This window comes from Symphalangus syndactylus, chromosome 12 (genome assembly GCF_028878055.3).
Source record: "Symphalangus syndactylus isolate Jambi chromosome 12, NHGRI_mSymSyn1-v2.1_pri, whole genome shotgun sequence".
Taxonomy (NCBI): domain Eukaryota; kingdom Metazoa; phylum Chordata; class Mammalia; order Primates; family Hylobatidae; genus Symphalangus; species Symphalangus syndactylus.
The window spans coordinates 124,723,544-124,743,509 of NC_072441.2; the positions used below are offsets into that span (position 1 = coordinate 124,723,544).

General features: G+C 38.6%; 1 protein-coding gene across 4 annotated transcripts in view; it reads left to right on the forward strand.

Moving 5' to 3' along the window:
• Positions 1 to 19,207, forward strand: part of TOR1AIP1 (torsin 1A interacting protein 1) — a 41,062-nt gene extending 21,855 nt beyond the window's left edge. For 2 of the 4 annotated variants that reach the window (XM_063627485.1, XM_063627486.1), the window contains exons 6-11: positions 2,877 to 2,933; positions 6,682 to 6,723; positions 7,451 to 7,519; positions 12,575 to 12,619; positions 12,986 to 13,042; positions 16,575 to 19,207. In XM_063627485.1, coding sequence (XP_063483555.1) covers positions 2,877 to 2,933; positions 6,682 to 6,723; positions 7,451 to 7,519; positions 12,575 to 12,619; positions 12,986 to 13,042; positions 16,575 to 17,359 — 1,055 coding nt within the window. In that variant the 3' untranslated portion in view covers positions 17,360 to 19,207. The remainder of the gene's footprint in view (positions 1 to 2,876; positions 2,934 to 6,681; positions 6,724 to 7,450; positions 7,520 to 12,574; positions 12,620 to 12,985; positions 13,043 to 16,574) is intronic. The other 2 variants (XM_055255038.2, XM_055255039.2) reach the window with 1 other exon arrangement.
• Positions 19,208 to 19,966: the final 759 nt, after the last annotated feature.

Here is a 19,966-nt window from a genome sequence, read left to right on the forward strand (position 1 = left end):
TTAATACTATGTCATGATATCTAAACAAATCACTTTTAGCTTTTTTTGGTATTTGTGGAAAGTAAGATATTTTTGTGCTTCAAAGAAGAGTTATTTGTTGTTTTTGAATTGTATAGAGAAACGAATCACATTGCCATTGGGACTGACAACACTATCTGGAGTGTTACTTTTAGGAAGTGTTCATTTAATTAGATAACTACCTTTATCTCTGGATTTTCAAATTCAAACCAAGTTATTAATTAACAAGTTCTGATTGTTTATGTGATTTCAGTTTATTCAATGAAAGCGTTGACTAAAGAGAGAAAAATAACAGTTTGAGGCTTAAGATAATGTTGAACAAGACCCCCCCCCAAAAAAAGATAATGCTAAACAAACTTGTAAACTCTGTAAATAATGAGTAATTTTATACTTTAGTCCTGCACTTTCCCCTCACCACCTCCTTAAAATTTCTGTAAGTCCAATTCTTTTTTTTTTTTTTTTTTTTTTGAGATGGAGTCTCACTCTGTCACCCAGGCTGGAGTGCAGTGGCGCAATGTCAGCTCACTGCAGCCTCTGCCTCCCGAGTTCAAGTGATTCTCCTGCCTCAGCCCCCCAAGCAGGTGGGATTACAGGTGCGCACCACCACACCTGGCTGATTTTTGTATGTTTAGTAGAGATGAGATTTCACCATGTTGGCCAGGCTGGTCTTAAACTCCTGACCTCAGGTGATCCACCTGCCTCTGCCTCCCAAAGTGCTAGGATTACAGGCCTGAGCCACCACTCCCGACCTGTAATTCCTATTCTTTTTTTTTTTTTTTTTTTTTTTGAGACGGAGTCTCACTCTGTCGCCCAGGCTGGAGTGCAGTGGCGCGATCTCGGCTCACTGCAAGCTCCGCCTCCTGGGTTCACGCCATTCTCCTGCCTCAGCCTCTCCGAGTAGCTGGGACTACAGGCGCCCGCCACCACGCCTGGCTAATTTTTTTTTTTTTTTTGAGACGGAGTCTCGCTCTCTCACCCAGGCTGGAGTGCAGTGGTGCGATCTCGGCTCACTGCAAGCTCCGCCTCCCGGGTTCACGCCATTCTCCTGCCTCAGCCTCTCCGAGTAGCTGGGACTACAGGCGCCCGCCACCACGCCCGGCTAATTTTTTGTATTTTTAGTAGAGACAGGGTTTCACCGTGGTCTCGATCTCCTGACCTCATGATCCGCCTGCCTCGGCCTCCCAAAGTGCTGGGATTACAAGCGTGAGCCACCGCGCCCGGCTGTAATTCCTATTCTTTACTTCATCATTTCACTTTAAAAATAAGTACATAAGCTGGTTTGGTTTTTGTTTTTATTTTTTTGAGACAAGATCTCGCTCTGTCACCCAGGTTTGAGTGCAGTATGCGATCATGGCTCACTGCAGCCTCGACCTCCCAGGCTTAAGCAATTCTCCTGCCTCAGCCTCCCAAAGTGCTGAGATTATAGGTGTGGGCCACCATGCCTGGCATTATAAGCTGGTTGGTGAGCATTTGGTATTCTGTATTTCCCACCCTTCCTCATTTTTCCTATGTATTCTTGATACAGAAATGGAGATTTGTAACACGCTAGTAGTGTCTAGCTAGAATTCCTGGGATCCATTTCTTCACTTTTTAGCTGTTTGCCCTTAGAGAGTTATTTAACTTCTGTGTTCCTCAGTCTTGTCATCTGGATTGTTGTGAGGGTTAAATTAATTCATATATGCAAAGCACTTACCTGGCACATAGTAAACACTAAGTGCTATTATTAATGTTCATACATATTACATGAAGCTCTAAAAATTAGAGATTAATTAAGCCATTTATATAGCCAATAGTTTGCTGCCATTGCTACCAGCATAACTATTTGGAAGTACATAAACCCCAGGTCCTGTGATCGCGCCATCGCACTTCAGCCTGGGCAACAGAGCAAGACTGCGTCTCAAAAAAAAAAAAAAAAAAAAAAGCCACTTCACCTTTTTGTGTCAATGTGTCTGTTTCCAAAACAGCAACCTGATCACTTTTAAACTAATTTAGTTATAAATTCTACTTTTATATGGGAAAAAATGTTTTTAAGAAGAATAGACTGAAAGCAAGGCGTGGTGATAGGTACCTATAGTCCCAGATACTGAGGAGGCTGAGGCAGGAGGATCCCTTCAGTTCAAGACCAGCCTGGACAATAATGTGAGACTCCGTCTCTTAAAAAAAAAAGAAGAAGAAAGAAAGAAAAAGAGTATACAAAAATATTGCCCACTTGCAATAAAAATTTAAAGCAAAAATGGATATTAATGATTTCAAGATGATCCACTGTTGTAAACTTTGAAAATTTTTCACAACTCAAAGGTTTTATTATGTCATTACCTTGGGGCATGTTCTGTATCATAACAATTTTTTAAGTGGTTATTAGCTAATTTTTTAGATGTGACATGACTCTAGAAACTTTTTTAACCTTTTTTTTTTTTGAGACAGAGTCTCACTCTCTTGTTGAGGCTGGAGTACAGTGGTGCGATCTTGGCTCACTGCACCTCTGCCTCCCTGGTCCAAGCAGTTCTCCTGCCCTAAGCCTCCTGAGTAGCTTGGATTACAGGCACGTGCCACCACGCCCAGATAATTTTTGTATTTTTAGTGGAGACGGGGTTTCACCATGTTGGCCAGGATGGTCTCAAACTCCTGACCTCAGGTGATCCACTTGCCTCAGCCTCCCAGTGTGCTGAGATTATAGGCTAGAGCCACTGCACCCAGCCTAGAAACTTTTTAAAATAAATTATGCATCCAAGTTTTTAACCACCTGGGAGTTATCTGAATATTGTTGCCCTTTTTATTAATTTCTCACTGTTGTCTTGTAAAATGTGCAGTGTAAAAGTTGAATATTATTTATAGTGTACTGTTTTTTTATTTTTTAGATAATACCACCAGATCATCTAGTCAATATATAGAATCATTTTGGCAGTCATCACAAAGTAAGTAAAGCTGTGTTTACAGGTCTTCCTGTGAGCTTGGTCAAATGCTGTTCCTATTTTTGAAGATCCTCTTTTGAAATTTAATGTAAATATTGAACAAGAGGAATAATGAATGCTAAAAAAAAAACTTATCCGATATCTCTCTACCACTTGACTTTGCTTATTGAGTTGTTATTCTCTATACCCAAACCTGAATTTGAACTTAAAAAACAAACAAAAAACTACTACTTCTGTGATTTGTTGAATGTCTTTGCTAGCAGTATAAATGGGTTGATTGCTTTTATTTTAACAGACTAATGTAGTAGTTTGAGCCTATTTATATGCACTTATTCTAATAAGGACATAAAATTTTATATTAGTACAATTTCAACTCTTGTAAAAGTTTGGAAGGATGAATAAGTAATAAAGCACATGTAATAAAAAGTTAATGGCGAGCTTGGTGATGGGTATATAAATATTCATTTCAGTCTTACAACTGAAAATTTTTATGATCAAATATTGAGAAAATATAACAAAAAAAGATTGGAAAGTAATATACCAAAATGCTAATAATGATTTGCATAAGAATCATCGGTGACTTTTTTTTTAACTTCATTATTTTCTTTTCTTTTTTCTTTTTTTGAGACAGGTTCTTGCTCTGTTGCCCAGGCAAGTGTAGTGGTGTGATCATGGTTCACTGCAGCCTCGAACTCCTGGGCTCAAGGGATCCTCCTGCCTCAGCTTCCTGAGTAGCTAAGACTACAGGCACGTGCTACCATGCCCAGCTAATTTTTAAAATTTTTGTAGAGACGGAGTCTCACTATCTTGCTCAGGCTGGTCTCAAACTTTTGGGCGCAAGCATTCCTCCCACATCAGCCTCCCAAAATGCTGGGATTGCAGGTGTGAACCATTGCACCCAGCCACCTTTATTATTTTGTTACTACCGTTTTTTTCTTTTGACGTTTTTAAATCAAGTCTCCCAAAATCTGAGTTAATTATTAATCAACCAAAAATATCTTTGTATGTAAAAATCTTCAAGAACTTTTTTTTTTCTTCCACATTACTTTCTTTTCTTAAGAAGAAACTTTTGGAAGGCCAGGCGTGGTGGCTCACACCTGTAATCCCAGCACTTTGGGAGGCCAAGGTGGGCGGATCACTAGGTCAAGAGACCGAGATCATCCTGGCCAACATGGTGAAACCCCGTCTCTACTAAAAATATAAAAATTAGCTGGGTGTGGTGGCGTGTGCCTGTAGTCCCAGCTACTCGGGAGGCTGAGGCAGAAGAATGGCGTGAACTCGGGGGTGGGGGGCGCAGAGCTTGCTGTGAGCCGAGATCGTGTCACTGCACTCCAGCCTGGGTGACAGAGTGAGACTCCATCTCAAGAAAAAAGAAAAAAAGAAAAAGCCTTTGGAAATCTGTTTTATAATCATTGTATTTATAGAATTCAATTTTATATTTTTTATTTTAATTTTTAGTAGGTTCTGGGTTTGTGACTATAAAATGAGACATAAAATGAATTAGCTGCTGGAAAAAAATCAGTTGTGGAAAATTACTCTTCGAATTATTTTATGTATTTGCCCTATTTTACTCCAAATCTTTGATCTTTGGAAACTCTTAAATGTATCTACCTGTATAAATGATATTATACCCATGCAGTGAGATACTATTTAGGCCGGGGGTGGTGGCTCACACCTGTAATCCCAGCACTGTGGGAGGCCAAGGCAGGTGGATCACCGGAAGTCAGAAGTTCGAGACCAGCCTGGCCAACATGGTGGAACCCTGTCTCTGCTAAAAATACAAAAATTAACCAGGCGTGGTGGTAGGTGCCTGTAATCCCAGCTACTTGGGAGGCTGAGGCAGGAGAATCGCTTGAACCCAACAGGCAACAGCTGCAGTGAACTGGGATCGCACCACTGCACTCCAGCCTGGGTGACAGAGCAAGACTTCATCTCAAAAAAAAAACGAAATGCTATTTAGAAATGAAAAATGCGTTAGTTCATTGTATCCTAATGAAAGGGTGATCAAGATATATTTCATTGACTTTAAGATACTATTGATTTTATGTATCAATGAGAAAGAAAAACTATCCAGTTAAACTATGCCATACCATTAATTAAAAGATGTATCTGTAGATCAAAGGGCATTTTTTTTAAAAGTATCTCTTAGAATTTGATGAAAGTATTAAAACGTACGTATCCACTTTTTTAAAAGTATATTTTTAGTATAGACTGAAAACAAAGCTGAGAGAATATCTGTCTTATTTACCATAATATTTCTACGTTCATTGTTTTGCACATAATAGATACTTAACAGATAGATATTTATGAATTTTTAAATTATGCATTTCTAGAATGGCCCCTTTTTTTAAACAGCTAGCACATGTTTGTATTCAGAAAAAGTTGAAAATAAATAAATGTAAATCGATACTTGTGTTTATCATCAAAGAGTAACTCATTTCCTCAGGGCAGATTTGAAAATTTACCTTTCATTTTTTAATCATCCCATTGTGTCATTTTACAGTTATCCTTAGATACCGCCTCAAAACCTGAAGTAGCATGTTTTACTTCATAGCTACTTTGCAATGTCCATAAATCTGCATAGATAGTACATACCATTTCTCTATGGTATGGTATGTGGTATATGATATGGACTGCCTGGATTTGTATCTTGGCCCAACTACTTTTAGATATATAGTTTTGGAAAAATTACCAATTTTGGTTTTCCCTTTTTTTTTTTTTTTTGAGATAAGAGTCTCGCTCTGTCGCCCAGGCTGGAGTGCAGTGGTGTGATCTCAGCTCACTGCAAGCTCCACCTCCCAGGTTCACGCCATTCTCCTGCCTCAGCCTCCCAAATAGCTGGGACTACAGGCGCCCACCACCACGCCTGGCTAATTTTTTGTGTATTTAGTAGAGACGGGGTTTCACCATGTTAGCCAGGATGGTCTCGATCTCCTGACCTCATGATCCACCTGCCTCGGCCTCCCAAAGTGCTAGGATTACAGGCATGAGCCACTGCATCCAGCCGGTTTTCCCTTATTTATAAAATAGGAACAGTTTTATAAATACCACATAAGAGTTAAGCAAAGTTGGCTGGGCATAGTGGCTCATGCCTGTAATCCCAGCACTTTGGGAGGGTGAGGCAGGCAGAGCATTTGAGGTCAGGAGTTTGAGACCAGCCTGGCCAACATGGTTGAAACCGTGTCTCTACTAAAAAGACAAAAAATTTAGTCAGGCGTGATGGTGCACACCTGTAATCCTAAGTACTTGGGAGGCTGAGGCAGGAGAATATCTTGAACCTGGGAAGCGGAGGTTGCAGTGAGCCAAGATTGCGCCACTGCATTCCAGCCTGGGTGACAGAGTCAGACCCTGTCTCAAAAAAATAAATAAATAAAAAATAAAGGATTAAGCAAAATTATACTTGATATATACGACTATATGTAGTTGTTATTTTGATGGTACTGATCCAAAAACTGACTCCTTGTTGTTGCCCAATTCCTAAACATTTTGAAGTTTAGAAATGAGGGGGAAAGAAATACACACACACTTTATATATAGTATATGTATGTTTTATATATATATATATATATATATATATATATATATATACATACACACTTTATATACTTATATGCTTGGAATTGATGAGAGAATGTTTTTTGTTTGTTGTTTGTTTTTAGTATCCACAGTAAACAAGCAAAATGTCTATGCAACATCTTTTTTGTTGTTATTTTCAAGCATTCTATGACCTTATCCCTGTTTTCTGTTTCAGGTCGAAACTTCATAGCTCATGATAAGCAACCTTCAGTGCTGAGTAAGTAGTTGATTGTCTGCTCTTTTTTCAGTCAATCAATTCTTTTGTTTTTTTATTCGAGACGATGTCTCGCTCTGTCGCCCAGGCTGGAGTGCGATCTGGGCTCATTGCAAGCTCTGCCTCCTGGGTTCATGCCATTCTCCTGCCTCAGCCTCCCAAGTAGCTGGGACTACAGGCGCCCACCACCACACCCGGCTAATTTTTTGTATTTTTAGTAGAGACGGTGTTTCACCATGTTAACCAGGATGGTCCTGATCTCCTGACCTCGTGATCCACCAGCCTCGGCCTCCCAAAGTGCTGGAATTACAGGCGTGAGCCACCGCGCCCAGCCTCAGTCAATCAATTCTAACCTTGCCTTATTCTCCCAACAAAAGTTGTAATAAGGTTTTAAGTCATTTTACCCTTCTTTACCTTTTTAATTCACCACGGATTGGTACTACCTGTAATAATTACTCTGTGATATGGAAATGTGTTCAGGGCTATTTTACCACAAGTAATTTATATTATGTGATAATATATTCATTTGCTACCTGCTTTGCTGTGGGAAGTGGTTCATCCTTACTGATACGATCCTTTGAAATTATCTTTTACTTATAAAACTATTGCTTTTATTGTTTTCTTCCCCTACTTTATTTTGTCTTTCTGATAGATTAATTTTATAACACTGGAATAGGTATAAACTTTCAAAGTATGGGAAATTATCTTTTGATATATGTATTTGCTTCAGGCTCAGGATATCAAAAAACTCCCCAGGAATGGGCCCCACAAACTGCAAGAATAAGGACCAGGATGCAAAGTAAGTAGATAAATCTCTGTTACTGAAATAATGTTAAGTGTATTTGCTATATTTTTCTTTTTTTTTTTTTTTTTTTTGAGACGGAGTCTCACTCTGTCACCCAGGCTGGAGTGCAGTGGCACAATCTTGGCTCACTGCAAGCTGCGCCTCCCGGGTTCACGCCATTCTCCCGCCTCAGCCTCCTGAGTAGCTGGGACTACAGGCACCTGCCACCACGCCTGGCTAATTTCGTTTTTGTATTTTTTAGTAGAGACCGGGTTTCACCATGTTAGCCAGGATGGTCTCGATCTCCTGACTTCGTGATCCGCCTGCCTCGGCCTCCCAAAGTGCTGGGATTACAGGCATGAGCCACTGCGCCCGGCCTGCTATGTTTTTCTTGACAAAAATATTTAGTTCTTCAGATAAACATTTAGGTTGTTTGTGATTTCACTAATAAAGTACAGCTATGATTACTAGTTTAGTAATTTCTATTTGCCTGGACTGGCAGCACATGGGCTGGGTGTAGAATGTAAATAGTGGCGTGAGAAAACCAGAGATTGGCCAGGTGCGGTGGCTCACGCCTGTAATCCCAGCACTTTGGGAGGCCGAGGTGGGTGGATCACCAGGTCAGGAGATCGAGACCATCCTGGCTAACACAGTGAAACCCTGTCTCTACTAAAAATACAAAAAAAATTAAAAATTAGCTGGGCGTAGTGGCGGGAGGCTACTTGGGAGGCTGAGGCAGGAGAATGGCATGAACCCAGGAGGCGGAGCTTGCAGTGAGCCGAGATTGCGCCACTGCACTCCAGCCTAGGTGACAGAGCGAGACTCTGTCTGAAAAAAAAAAAGAAAACCAGAGATTGATAGATCTTAACAAGCTGTCAGTTCTAGCAGCAATACAGTCTGTATACAATAATGAAATTCTACTCTTTTGACAATACTTATTTTTTGCTTTTAGCAGATTTTGGAACAGCTTTGTATACTCATAATTTTACATAATAAAGGCTGAAATGCACAAGTTATATTTTCATGTTTAGAGCTTTTTTTCTGTTTTTTGTTTTGTTTTGTTTTGTTTTTGAGATGGAGTCTCGCTGTGTCGCCCAGGCTGGAGTACAGTGGCGCAATCTCAGTTCACTGCAACCTCTGCCTCCTGGGTTCAAGCAATTCTCCTGCCTCAGCCTCCCAAGTAGCTAGGACTACAGGCGTGCATCACCACACCCGGCTAATTTTTGTATTTTTAGTAGCGACAGGGTTTCACCATATTGGTCAGGCTGGTCTTGAACTCCTGACCTCATGATCCGCCTGCCTTGGCCTCCCTGAGTGCTGGGATTACAGGCTTGAGCCACTGCGCCCAGCCTTTCTGGGTTTTTGGGGGTGTTTTGTTTTGTTTTGGGTTTTTTTTGAGATGGATTCTCCCTCTGTCGCCCAGGTTGGAGTTCGGTGGCACAATCTCAGCTCACTGCAGCCTCCGCCTCCCACATTCAGGTCATTCTTGTGCCTTAGCCTCCTAAGTGGCTGGGACTTGCATGCATGTACCACCATGCCCAGCTAATTTTTGTGCTTTTAGTAGAGACAGGGTTTCGCCATGTTGGCCAGGTTGGTCTTGAACTGCTGACCTCAAGTGATCCGCCTACTTCAGCCTCCCAAAGTGTTGGGATTACAGGCATGAGCTACCACACCCAGCCTCATGTTTAGGTTTTGGATGGATTAAGTGTCACAGAATATAAGGAATACTATAAATTGATGTGATAAAACCATCATACTTTGAACTCACTTTCTATAATTTCTATGGAAATGCGTCCACATTAAATCTCGACCATATTTTTTTAAAGTCCATGCATATTCTGCCTTAAGTGACCTTTAACCTCCCTACTTTACTCATCTGACCACAATCGGTCTTGAGGTCATCAGGTATTCTCTTACTTTCATTTAGATAATGTAAAAATCCACATCTTGTATCTCTTGCTCATGGGATGATTAACTCTAATTGGACCAGATGACACACACGTGTGGCTCTGCTTTTCCATCAGTAAAGTAGGAGTGGTCATCATTCATTTTTACTCAGCAGTGACATTTTTAGCCCACATATGAGTGAGTTCTTCAGCAGTCTAGAACCGAAATAACTTTTTGCGCTTGTCTTATTGTTGGTTGTCATTTCTTATTGCTGTGATTATGTGCCTGTGATTAGAAAACCATTTCCTCTTATAATTTGCTCTTCCTGACCTATTATAGTTAGGAAACCAAACATTAATTATTCAGCTTATTAGAATTATGTTTATAACCAGAATCAAACATTAAAATTAAATTTGAAGACCCAAGAGATACTCTTGGATATAAAAATGCATGAGTTTTAGTGTATATAATGTGAAAAGCTCAGAGGCATCTTGTGAAGTTAGTACATACTTATCAGAAAATCTTTGCATAATTTTTTCCTCTAATAAGACACTGCAATACAGAAGGAAAAATAATATTGAACATCTAATAGAAATGCAGAAATAGATCTTTTTAGTTGCTAAATTGATAGCTAATTTTTAGTATTTTATCTGTCTGCATTTCTACTTTGTCTTAGGTTACTATATTTATTATGGCTTACAGAATTATACATTGGTTGCTAACACCTACCATATATAGATACCACATTGAGCTTTCAGAGTTATGTAACAGTAACATACCAGAAGTGTGCATGTAATAGGATCTTTTAGACTTTCAACCACATGAGGACTTTAAGATAGAACAATGAGCAAGAAGAAAATATTTTCAATGGAAGTGGAAGACTACAGTGATTTTTCAAACACTGTTATATAATAGATTCCTCTTCAAGACTGTTAAAAAAATGTTTTCCTGGCATTCCACATTTTATCTCTCATTCTTTAACTATATATTTCTACCTGCTTTGGTGAGGAAAAAAAAGTCATTTTTAGAGTTGAGTGTTCAAGAACCTTAGGCTATAGATTCTACCCCATGGAACATTGTCACCCAATGTTAGCACCAGTTTCCTGTAGACAAGTCCCAGTTCAGGCTTCTGCCTGCATCTAACCTTTTAGGAAAGATGGAACCACTGTCTTTACTTTTTCCTGTTTGCCAGGTGATAAAACAATGATTATAGAGAAGAACGTATGTGCATGGAGAGGTCAGAGAATTAATATAAATATTTTGGAACCTGTCTCAGAAATTTAGATAGAGAAAAGAAGACAATTTGGAGTTAAATCTCTTGAGCTCCAGTCCTAGCTCTTCCACTTACTAATTGAGTAATCTTGGTAAAATCACTTAACCTTTGTGAACCTCAATTTTCTTGCCTTTAGAGACAATAGTGCCTATAACTAGATTATTGTAATGAGCTTATATGTGTAAACAATTTTTTAAAGTCTAAAATCTCATAATTATCAGGGCTTATTTATTGTTAATGTTTTCTGTAGAATCAGTAGCAACAATGGAAGATTTGTGCCCCCTACTCTTGATGGTTATAGAGTGATTGATTATCACCATACTCTTTAGACTAGAAAAGCTTGAGTTTTTTCTTTTCTTTTTTTTTTTTTTGAGACAGGGTCTTGCTCTGTTGCCTAGGCTGGAGTGAAGTGGCGTGATCTCAGCTCACTGCAACCTCTGCCTTCTGGGTTCAAGCGATTCTCGTGCCTCAGCTTCCCAAGTAGCTGGTGGTGCACCACCACACTAGCTAATTTTTGTATTTTAGTAGAGACGGGGTTTCACCGTGTTGGCCAGGCTGGTCTCAAACTCCTGACCTCAGGTGATCCACCCACCTCGACCTCCCAAAGTGTTGGGATTACAGGCTTGAGCCACCGTGCCCAGCTGAGTTTTTTCTTTTAAAAAGATGTTTTTTAGAATTGTTGTTAGCATCTCCAGTAATGTTGATAAAAAGGATAGCAGTTACCCTTTGGACAATGTTCTGCCTTGGCAGTATATACCCTGCTGTGTATGTGTTTGTGTTATATGAATTATATAAATATTGTATATGGTACATAATTATTATTTAGCTGTCCTTCATCATTAACATCACAGAATTGCACTTCACAGCATTTTTATATATATTATCTCATTTGATCTTTGCAACCATGGAGTGAAGTATTCAAAATAAACATTATCTGATGGATTTGAGTTTCATGTGGTTAGGTATTTTTATTGTTATTTTAGTTGTAACTTTGATAAGCTAACTTAGAAGCTTCTAAATAATGAAATATCCTAAGCTAAACTAGTAATTAAAAAACAATATTCCTCTTAGAGTTGCTGTCATTTTGTCTTACTACATCATTATGGAGTTTTTTGTTATATGATCAAAAATAAGGCTATTTCTGAATCTTAGCAGGGCTAATATTATTCCTCCAGTTATTCCAGTATTTCTCAAATGAAAGTTGTTGATGTAACGCTAAGAAGATCCACCAGGAAGTTCATTTATATATACAAAAGTTATAAAACTCCAGGCAAGTGATAGATGGCAATACTGGTAATATAGGTCATACAAATGAGATAACTCAGCCTCTCCACCTTCTGAAGCCTGTCCTTCCATTTCCTCTGTTAGATTTTAAAACCTGCTGCTATGCTAAGAAAGATGGAAGGGAAAGGGAAAGGTTAGGATCATTTTTAATTTCTTTTCTTGTTTTTAATTTTTTTTTTTTTTTTTTAGTGATGGGGTCTCACAGTGTTGCCCAGGCTAGCCTTAAACTCCTGTGCTCAAGCTGTCCTTTCACCTCAGCCTCTTAATTTGTCGGAATTACAGGCATGAGCCACTGTGCCCGGCTTAATTTATTTTCTAAATAAATTTAGATGGAAGTAGAAATGTGACAGAGTTGTGAGAAAATTATTTTTGAGCTCTATTGTTTAACCACAAGCCTAAAACAGAATTACTTTATTACTTGTCTATTAACAGAAATGATGAGAAGTTTTTAAATGTGATTTTAAAATACTACTAGTATTTGAAATGGTCAGAATCCCCAGAGGAAATATTGAATCAGTTTGAGGTAGAAAATAGTGAGGATTCAGATTTTTATATTAAAACACCTTATCCAGACAGCTCAGTAGTCTATAATCCACATTTTGTCCTTATTTTCCCCCTCTTTACAGCATCTTCACCAGGCAAGAGTTCAATATATGGCAGTTTTTCAGATGGTATAATATGTTTCATTTTATTATGGTGTGCTTATTTTCTTTGTCCTTTTTATCCCGGAAGTTTCACCAATCCCATTAGATACTTATGGGTCAAATACGTCCAAACTTTCTCTCAAAACTAATTATTGTGTGCTTTGTACTGGACCCCACCATATGCTGTGAAAAGCTATGAAAGAAATAGGTCGCATGTTTCAAGGAGCTCTCAGTCTAATTGGCACTCAGATATTCTACTTTTTCTTCTGCTTCTGGCTGATCTCTGTCTTCTTTTTTTCCTGGTGGAATTTATATCTTCTTTGTCTACTAGAAATAAATACTCAAATTATGAAGCATAAGTTGATAGTCTTATTTTATTACTCTCACCATTAGATGACAGCATTCTGAAATCAGAACTTGGAAACCAGTCACCATCAACCTCCAGCCGACGTAAGTTTGTGTATTCAGTTTTTATTAAATATTTCTGTAAAATTGGTATTCCATAATTGTTTAAAAATTAGTCCCAGCTACTCAGGAGGCTGAGGCGGGAGAATGGTGTGAACCCGGGAGGCAGAGCTTGCAGTGAGCCGAGATTGCGCCACTGCACTCCAGCCTGGGCGACAGAGCAAGACTCCGTCTCAAAAAAAAAAAAATGTTTTTTGACAGCAGTATGACTCGATGCTATTTGAAGAATCACATTTTAAGCACTTCAGAGGAAAAAGTATATATTCTACTAGCAGTGAAATTCTTTATAGACAAACTATATGAGACAACATCTGGTATTGCCCTTCACTTAACTGTCCATAAGACCAAAAATAATAGCTAATAATAAGTAAAGCTACTAATACTGTTAACTGAGAAAACCATGCTGAATTGAAAGAAAGATAGCCAGAACATGACTTTATGGGATTACAATGGCTTTCGGAGTCTGCACACCTGTATTTGAACTAGATTGGACCACTTACTTCCTTTACAGCCTTGTGGCAAGTTTCTTTGGTTCTCCAAGTCTTATTATCCTGAAAGAGTACTAAGAAAATAAATTAATGGGCTGAGCGTGGTGGCTCATGCCTGTAATCTCAGCACTTTGGGAGGCCAAGGCAGGCAGATCAAGAGATCGAGACCATCCTGGCCAACATGGTGAAACCCCATCTCTACTAAAAATACAAAAATTAGCTGGGCGTGGTGGCACACACCTGTTGTCCCAGCTACTCAGGAGGCCGAGGCAGGAGAATCACTTGAACCCGGGAAGTGCAGGTTGCAGTGAGCCGAGATCGTGCCACTGCTCTCCAGCCTGGCGACAGAGCGAGACTGTGTCTCAAAAAAAAAAAAAGAAAGAAAATAGGTTAATGATGATTCTCAAATTTTTTGTTCTTGGTACCACTTTACACTAGTAAAGTTATTAAGAACCTCAAAGAGCTTTTTGTTGAAAATATGGGTTATGTCTATCCATATGTACCAGGAAATTAAAGTTGAAACATTTTTTTAAATATGTATTAATTTATTTTAAAATAATTTAGCAAGAAGAGTGACAGATCAGATTGCTTTGCATTTTTTCTAATCTCTTTAATGCCTAGCTTTAAAAAATGGATTTGGATTATCATATATGCTTCTGTATGCAGTCTGCTACAATATATTATTTTTGTTGAAGTATCTACAAAAAATCCAGCTTTTATACAGATATGAAAAATTTTAATAGCCTCTTCAGATAATTGTGGCTATTCTTTTTTGAACTCTCCAAAACTCAACAAGTGGTAGTTTCTTAAATGTTACTTGAAATAGGATGTCTAAAACCATCTTACTGAGCTTTTAGTACTCTATTACATTAAAAGTTATTGGTCTTATACTTTGAATGGAGTATCATGCACTGGTCATTTGGAAAACATTGGTTCACTGAGGAATGCAGATTTTCCAAACATTGACACATTAGGAATGTAATAAAAAAGATCACATTTGTTAATATCACTGCCAATCTCAAGACTTTAAAAAAGTGTTAAAGGGTGGGATGCGTGGCCCATGCCTGTAGTCTCAACATTTTGGGAGGCCTAGGCGGATGGATCACCTGAGGTCAGGAGTTCAAAACCAGCCTGGCCAACATGGCAAAACCCTGTCTCTACTAGAAATACAGAAACATTAGCTGGGTATGGTGGCATGCACTTGTAATCCCAGCTACTTAGGAGGCTGAGGCAGGAGAATCACTTGAACCTGGGAGGCAGAGGTTGCAGTGAGCCAAGATCGCACCACTTCATGCCATCCTGGGCCACAGAGCGAGACTCCATCTCAGAAAAAAAAAAGAAAATGTTAAAGTACAATATTGGGAGTTGTCAGGCTCGTGGTGGCAGATTTAGGATTCTAAAATCCTAATTTTCACTTGAAAGCAAATATCTGCCAAATACACAAGTCTGACCGTAGTTTGTTACTTGTTCTTTCAAGTAAAAAATAGTATTCCATGAAGAATGTGCAAATTCGCCTTGTAATTCATTTGCACAAAATTCTTTTCCCTGAGACAACCATGGTACTGTATGATGCAGCAGAAGTGCTTTGTGCATACTTCCCATTTCTTCAGAAAGAATATTGACAAGATATGTACTCAAGGATTCAGATTTAGTAAGATAAATAATTAACTGCTTCATAAAGGACATTCTTAAGTAAAAGAATGTCCCTTTGTTAAACCTTGAATGCATGGCAGTGAAAAATAACAATGACTACACTCGTACAGTTTGGTGCCACTGCCCTGTAACTCATGCTAAGGCATCAGAAGTTTTTCCCACCATTGCTTTTGTGTCATCAGTGCAAATGTCAACACAAGGTGAAAGTCAAATAACATCTTAGTGTTAGAAGAATAGCTTTAACTTCATGGACCCCCCCTCCCCCCCAAAATAGGGTCTTGAGGTACCCCACAGACCACACCTTGAGAATTGCTGCTGTAAAAGGTCCCTACTAAAATTAATATCCTGAAACAGTCAATAAGTAAAAGATGTAGAAGTATTATTGTTACTATCAGCTGAATAAATGAAGTAGAATATGAGAAAGTACTTTATAAACTGAAAAGCACTAGATAAATATAAATTAATACTATTATTGCCTATAGTAATTAGGGATGAGTCACAAACTAAATTTTACCAGTGTTAACTTGCATACCACAAAAGGCATCGGTGAAATTAATCTGAAGGGACAGCTAGCTATTATAACACGTAGAAGATGTTCATTTATATTGCATCCTTTTCTTTTCTTTTTTCTTTTTTTTTTTTTTTGAGATGGAGTCTCACTCTGTCACCCTGGCTGGAGTGCAGTGGCGCAATCTTGGCTCACTGCAACCTCCGCCTCCCGTGTTCAAGTGAGTCTCCTACCTCAGCCTCCCAAGTAGCTGGGACTACAGGTGTGTGCCACCACATCCAGTTAGTTTTTTGTATTTTCAGTAGAGACGGGGTTTCACAGTCTCAATCTCCTGACCTCGTGATCCGCCCGCCTCGGCCTCCCAAAGTGCTGGGATTACAGGCATGAGCCACCACGTCCAGCCTGCATTCTTTTCTTTATCCCTTTTTGTACTTCAGAAATATTTCACCTTGAATAATTAGCCATGTGAATGCTGAGTTTCTAAATTAAAAAATATTTTATAAAGTGTATTTTAATAGTCTATTCTCCCAACTATTAGCAGTGGAAATAATAACTTCGCTTTATAAACTGTGTTATTTTTCTGACTTGTTTATGCCATTTCATATGTTTAAAAACTTTTTTCCTCAAAGACTTATTTTTATATTGAAGAAACGTATGCATATTTGCACACATAATTCAAAGCCTATGCATGTAAGATTTTCTTGAGAATGTGATAAATTATTTTATTAAGAAAATTATCAGCTTTCTTCTTTAAAGTCCTTCCTCTTTTACCTAATGTTTATAAAGATTGATATTGATTTTAAAAGTCACTTGCCCCTGAATCTAAGAAAATGGTATTTATATCTGTCATTTCTTTTTTTCTGAGTAGAAGTGACTGGACAACCCCAAAATGCATCTTTTGTCAAGAGGAACTTGTGGCTACTTCCTCTGATAGCTGCTCTTGCCTCTGGGAGTTTTTGGTTCTTTAGTACTCCTGAGGTAGAAACCACTGCTGTTCAAGAGTTCCAGAACCAGATGAATCAACTTAAGAATAAGTACCAAGGTCAAGATGAGAAGCTGTGGAAAAGGAGCCAAACATTCCTGGAAAAACATCTTAATAGCTCCCATCCTCGGTCTCAGCCTGCTATCTTGCTGCTCACTGCTGCCCGAGATGCTGAAGAAGCACTTAGGTGTCTGAGTGAACAAATTGCTGATGCCTATTCTTCTTTTCGTAGTGTCCGTGCCATCCGGATTGATGGGACAGATAAAGCTACTCAAGACAGTGATACTGTCAAACTAGAGGTAGACCAAGAACTGAGCAATGGATTTAAGAACGGCCGGAATGCAGCTGTGGTACACCGCTTTGAGTCATTGCCTGCAGGCTCTACCTTGATCTTCTACAAATATTGTGACCATGAAAACGCAGCCTTCAAAGATGTAGCCTTAGTCCTGACTGTCTTACTGGAGGAAGAGACACTTGGAACAAGTCTAGGCCTAAAGGAAGTTGAAGAAAAAGTAAGAGATTTTCTTAAAGTCAAGTTCACCAATTCTAACACACCCAACTCCTACAATCATATGGACACAGACAAACTGAATGGCCTCTGGAGCCGTATTTCTCACTTAGTTCTGCCTGTGCAACCTGAAAATGCCCTGAAAAGGGGTATCTGCTTATAAGAAGTGAGAGAGAAGAAAAATCATGTCCCAAGTTCTGAGAATTGTTCACACTTTCTAACCAGAGACAGAATTCAGAGCTCTTTTTGAAAGAACTAGTTTCTTTTTAAAGGAAGTTAAGTTCTTACATAAACATGGAACATATAAATCATTCATTCAACCTAATTATGTGTGATATGAGAGAATCATTTCAGTTTCCATTGAGAGCTGTGTTAAAGGTATCTTAGGAGTGCAGATTATATGCAGTTCCTTAGAGAATCTGTTTTGATTCTGGGCTGAGTTATTACAGTTATGGTATGACCAGTGAGAGGGATTTGTCTCCTTTCTTATGAACCTTCCTGATTTTTTAACTTAGATTTCTCACTAAGTTTCTTGAGTTATTAGTAAGATTGCTCCCTAAATGTAACCCTGGATTTTCCCATTATGTTCCCTTTTATACCATTTAGGTGTGAGTTCCTTAGCTTCTGCCTATAGGAACATAAGTAATGAAAGGTCATCTAGGTGTGTGTTTGGAATTTTTTTCTTTTGTTTTTTGGAAGATGGAAAGAACAAGGCAAGCAAGGAGAAATTAATGGGGAAGCTGAAGGGAGGAAATGTGACAGTAATCCACTGAGATGTAGTTTAGTCAAACATAGGTATATGAACAGTTAATCTTGGTGGCTTCTGTTGGGATTTGTTTTTCACATCTCCTTTTTCCTTCCTTGAAGAAAAATTCTTGGCCCTCCCAAGGATTCTTCATGTATATTGCAAAATTTAATATATTTGTTCACTTGAGTCTTAAGAGTAGGTCAGGCCAAGGCAGGTGGATCACCTGAGGTCAGAAGTTCAAGACCAGCCTGGCCAACATGGTGAAACCCTGTCTCTACTAAAAATACAAAAATTAGCTGGGCATGGTGGCACACGCCTGTAATCCCAGCTACTTGGGAGGCTGAGGCAGGAGAATCACTTGAACCCGGGAGGCGGAGGTTGCAGTAAGCCGAGACCATGCTTATTGCCCTCCAGCCTGGGCAACAAAAATGAAACTCCGTCTCAAAAAAAAAAAAAAGAGTAGGTCAGTTCATAACAGTTTATTTTGGACACATCCTGAAGCTTTTGTTCTGAATTAAGAAATAGAGTTTCAGGAATTGACAGACCATTTGTTAACCAGCTGTCCTGGGCTATTGAAGAAGATTTCATTTTCCGCGCATCCACTTGTTGCAGTCCAAGTCCTCTAGTGCAACGCCATAGCAAATATAAAGATTTACTATGCACGTGATACATTTTATGGAGTGCCTCAAGCCAAGATAGTGAACTTATATGAAGGGTGTGAAATGTATTTCTTTACTACGATAGTAGTTTAGTTATAACTTTGCATCTATAATTGAGCTTTCTCATCTGTCAAATGCTATGGTTTTCTTAAAATGTTACAATTCTAGATCTATCCACCTTGTTTTTTTATTGTCCACAAACCATTAAATGTAAATATTATTTTTAGAGAGAGTCAGTCATTGGCTTTGTCATTTACCCTCTGAGAGTTCCACAAGTGGTAGTAGAGTGATCTAACGTCTTTCCTCTAGAACTACCAGTATTCATAAATGTATACCCCTTACTGTAATTTGTTCCTCTTAGAAGTCAGATCATCTGATTTATAAAGGATTATGAAAACCAGAGTTTTTGAAAAGGCTTATTTTATACATACATATTATATAGAGAAACAAATGTTTTTATTAAATGTTTCATTGACCCAAGTAATTTAAAAGTAATATGTTACCTATGTCTTTCAGGAAAAATAATTATAGCAGCTGATCTGTAAATGACTTTAAAAGCTATTTTAGTAATTTAAATAAATTTACTTTCTTGGTTTGTACTCTCTATGTGTTATAAACTTAATGATTTATCATCTTTAAAAAAAGAAATCCAAGTATTTTCCTTGAACAATTTTAGCAACTCTGGCTAGGAGAAACAAAAACCAAAGAACTGGAGCCATTTGCAAGTACATTGGTTAGAAGTGGAATAACCGTAACTTTCCATTTTATCTCGGCATTTAGGGTTTTTAAAAATACAGTTAAGTTACGTATTCCTGACTTGGCAAAAGAATCTCCACAGCAGCTTTGCTTTTTTTTTTTTTAAGTACACATGGGATCTTGCTATATTGCCCAGGCTGTTTTTGAACTCTTGGCCTCAAGCAGTCCTCCTACCTAAGCCTCCTAAGTAGCTGGGATTACAGACATAAGTCACTACACCTGGCTTCTTAACCTTAACCTTTTATCACCTCCCTGAAGAGCTTTTTTAGATTTCTTCCTAGTCACCCCTTCCCCATGAAATTTCAACACCAGATATATACTATGTATCTGTTTATGGACTGTAAATGTTTTTTGTTTTATGCAAAATAGAATTTTTTTTGTCCCCAATGAACCAATTTTCACCCCCATTGAGAATGCATGCTCAAGAGCATCCACATTTTAGATAATTGCTGCCTAAAACGTTCTATTTATTTATTTTTTTTTTTTGAGACACTCTCACTCTTGCCCAGGCTGGAGTGCAGTGGCACAATCTCGGCTCACTGCAACCTCTGTCTCCCATGTTCAAGTGATTCTCCTGCCTCAGCCTCCCGAGTACCTGGGATTACAG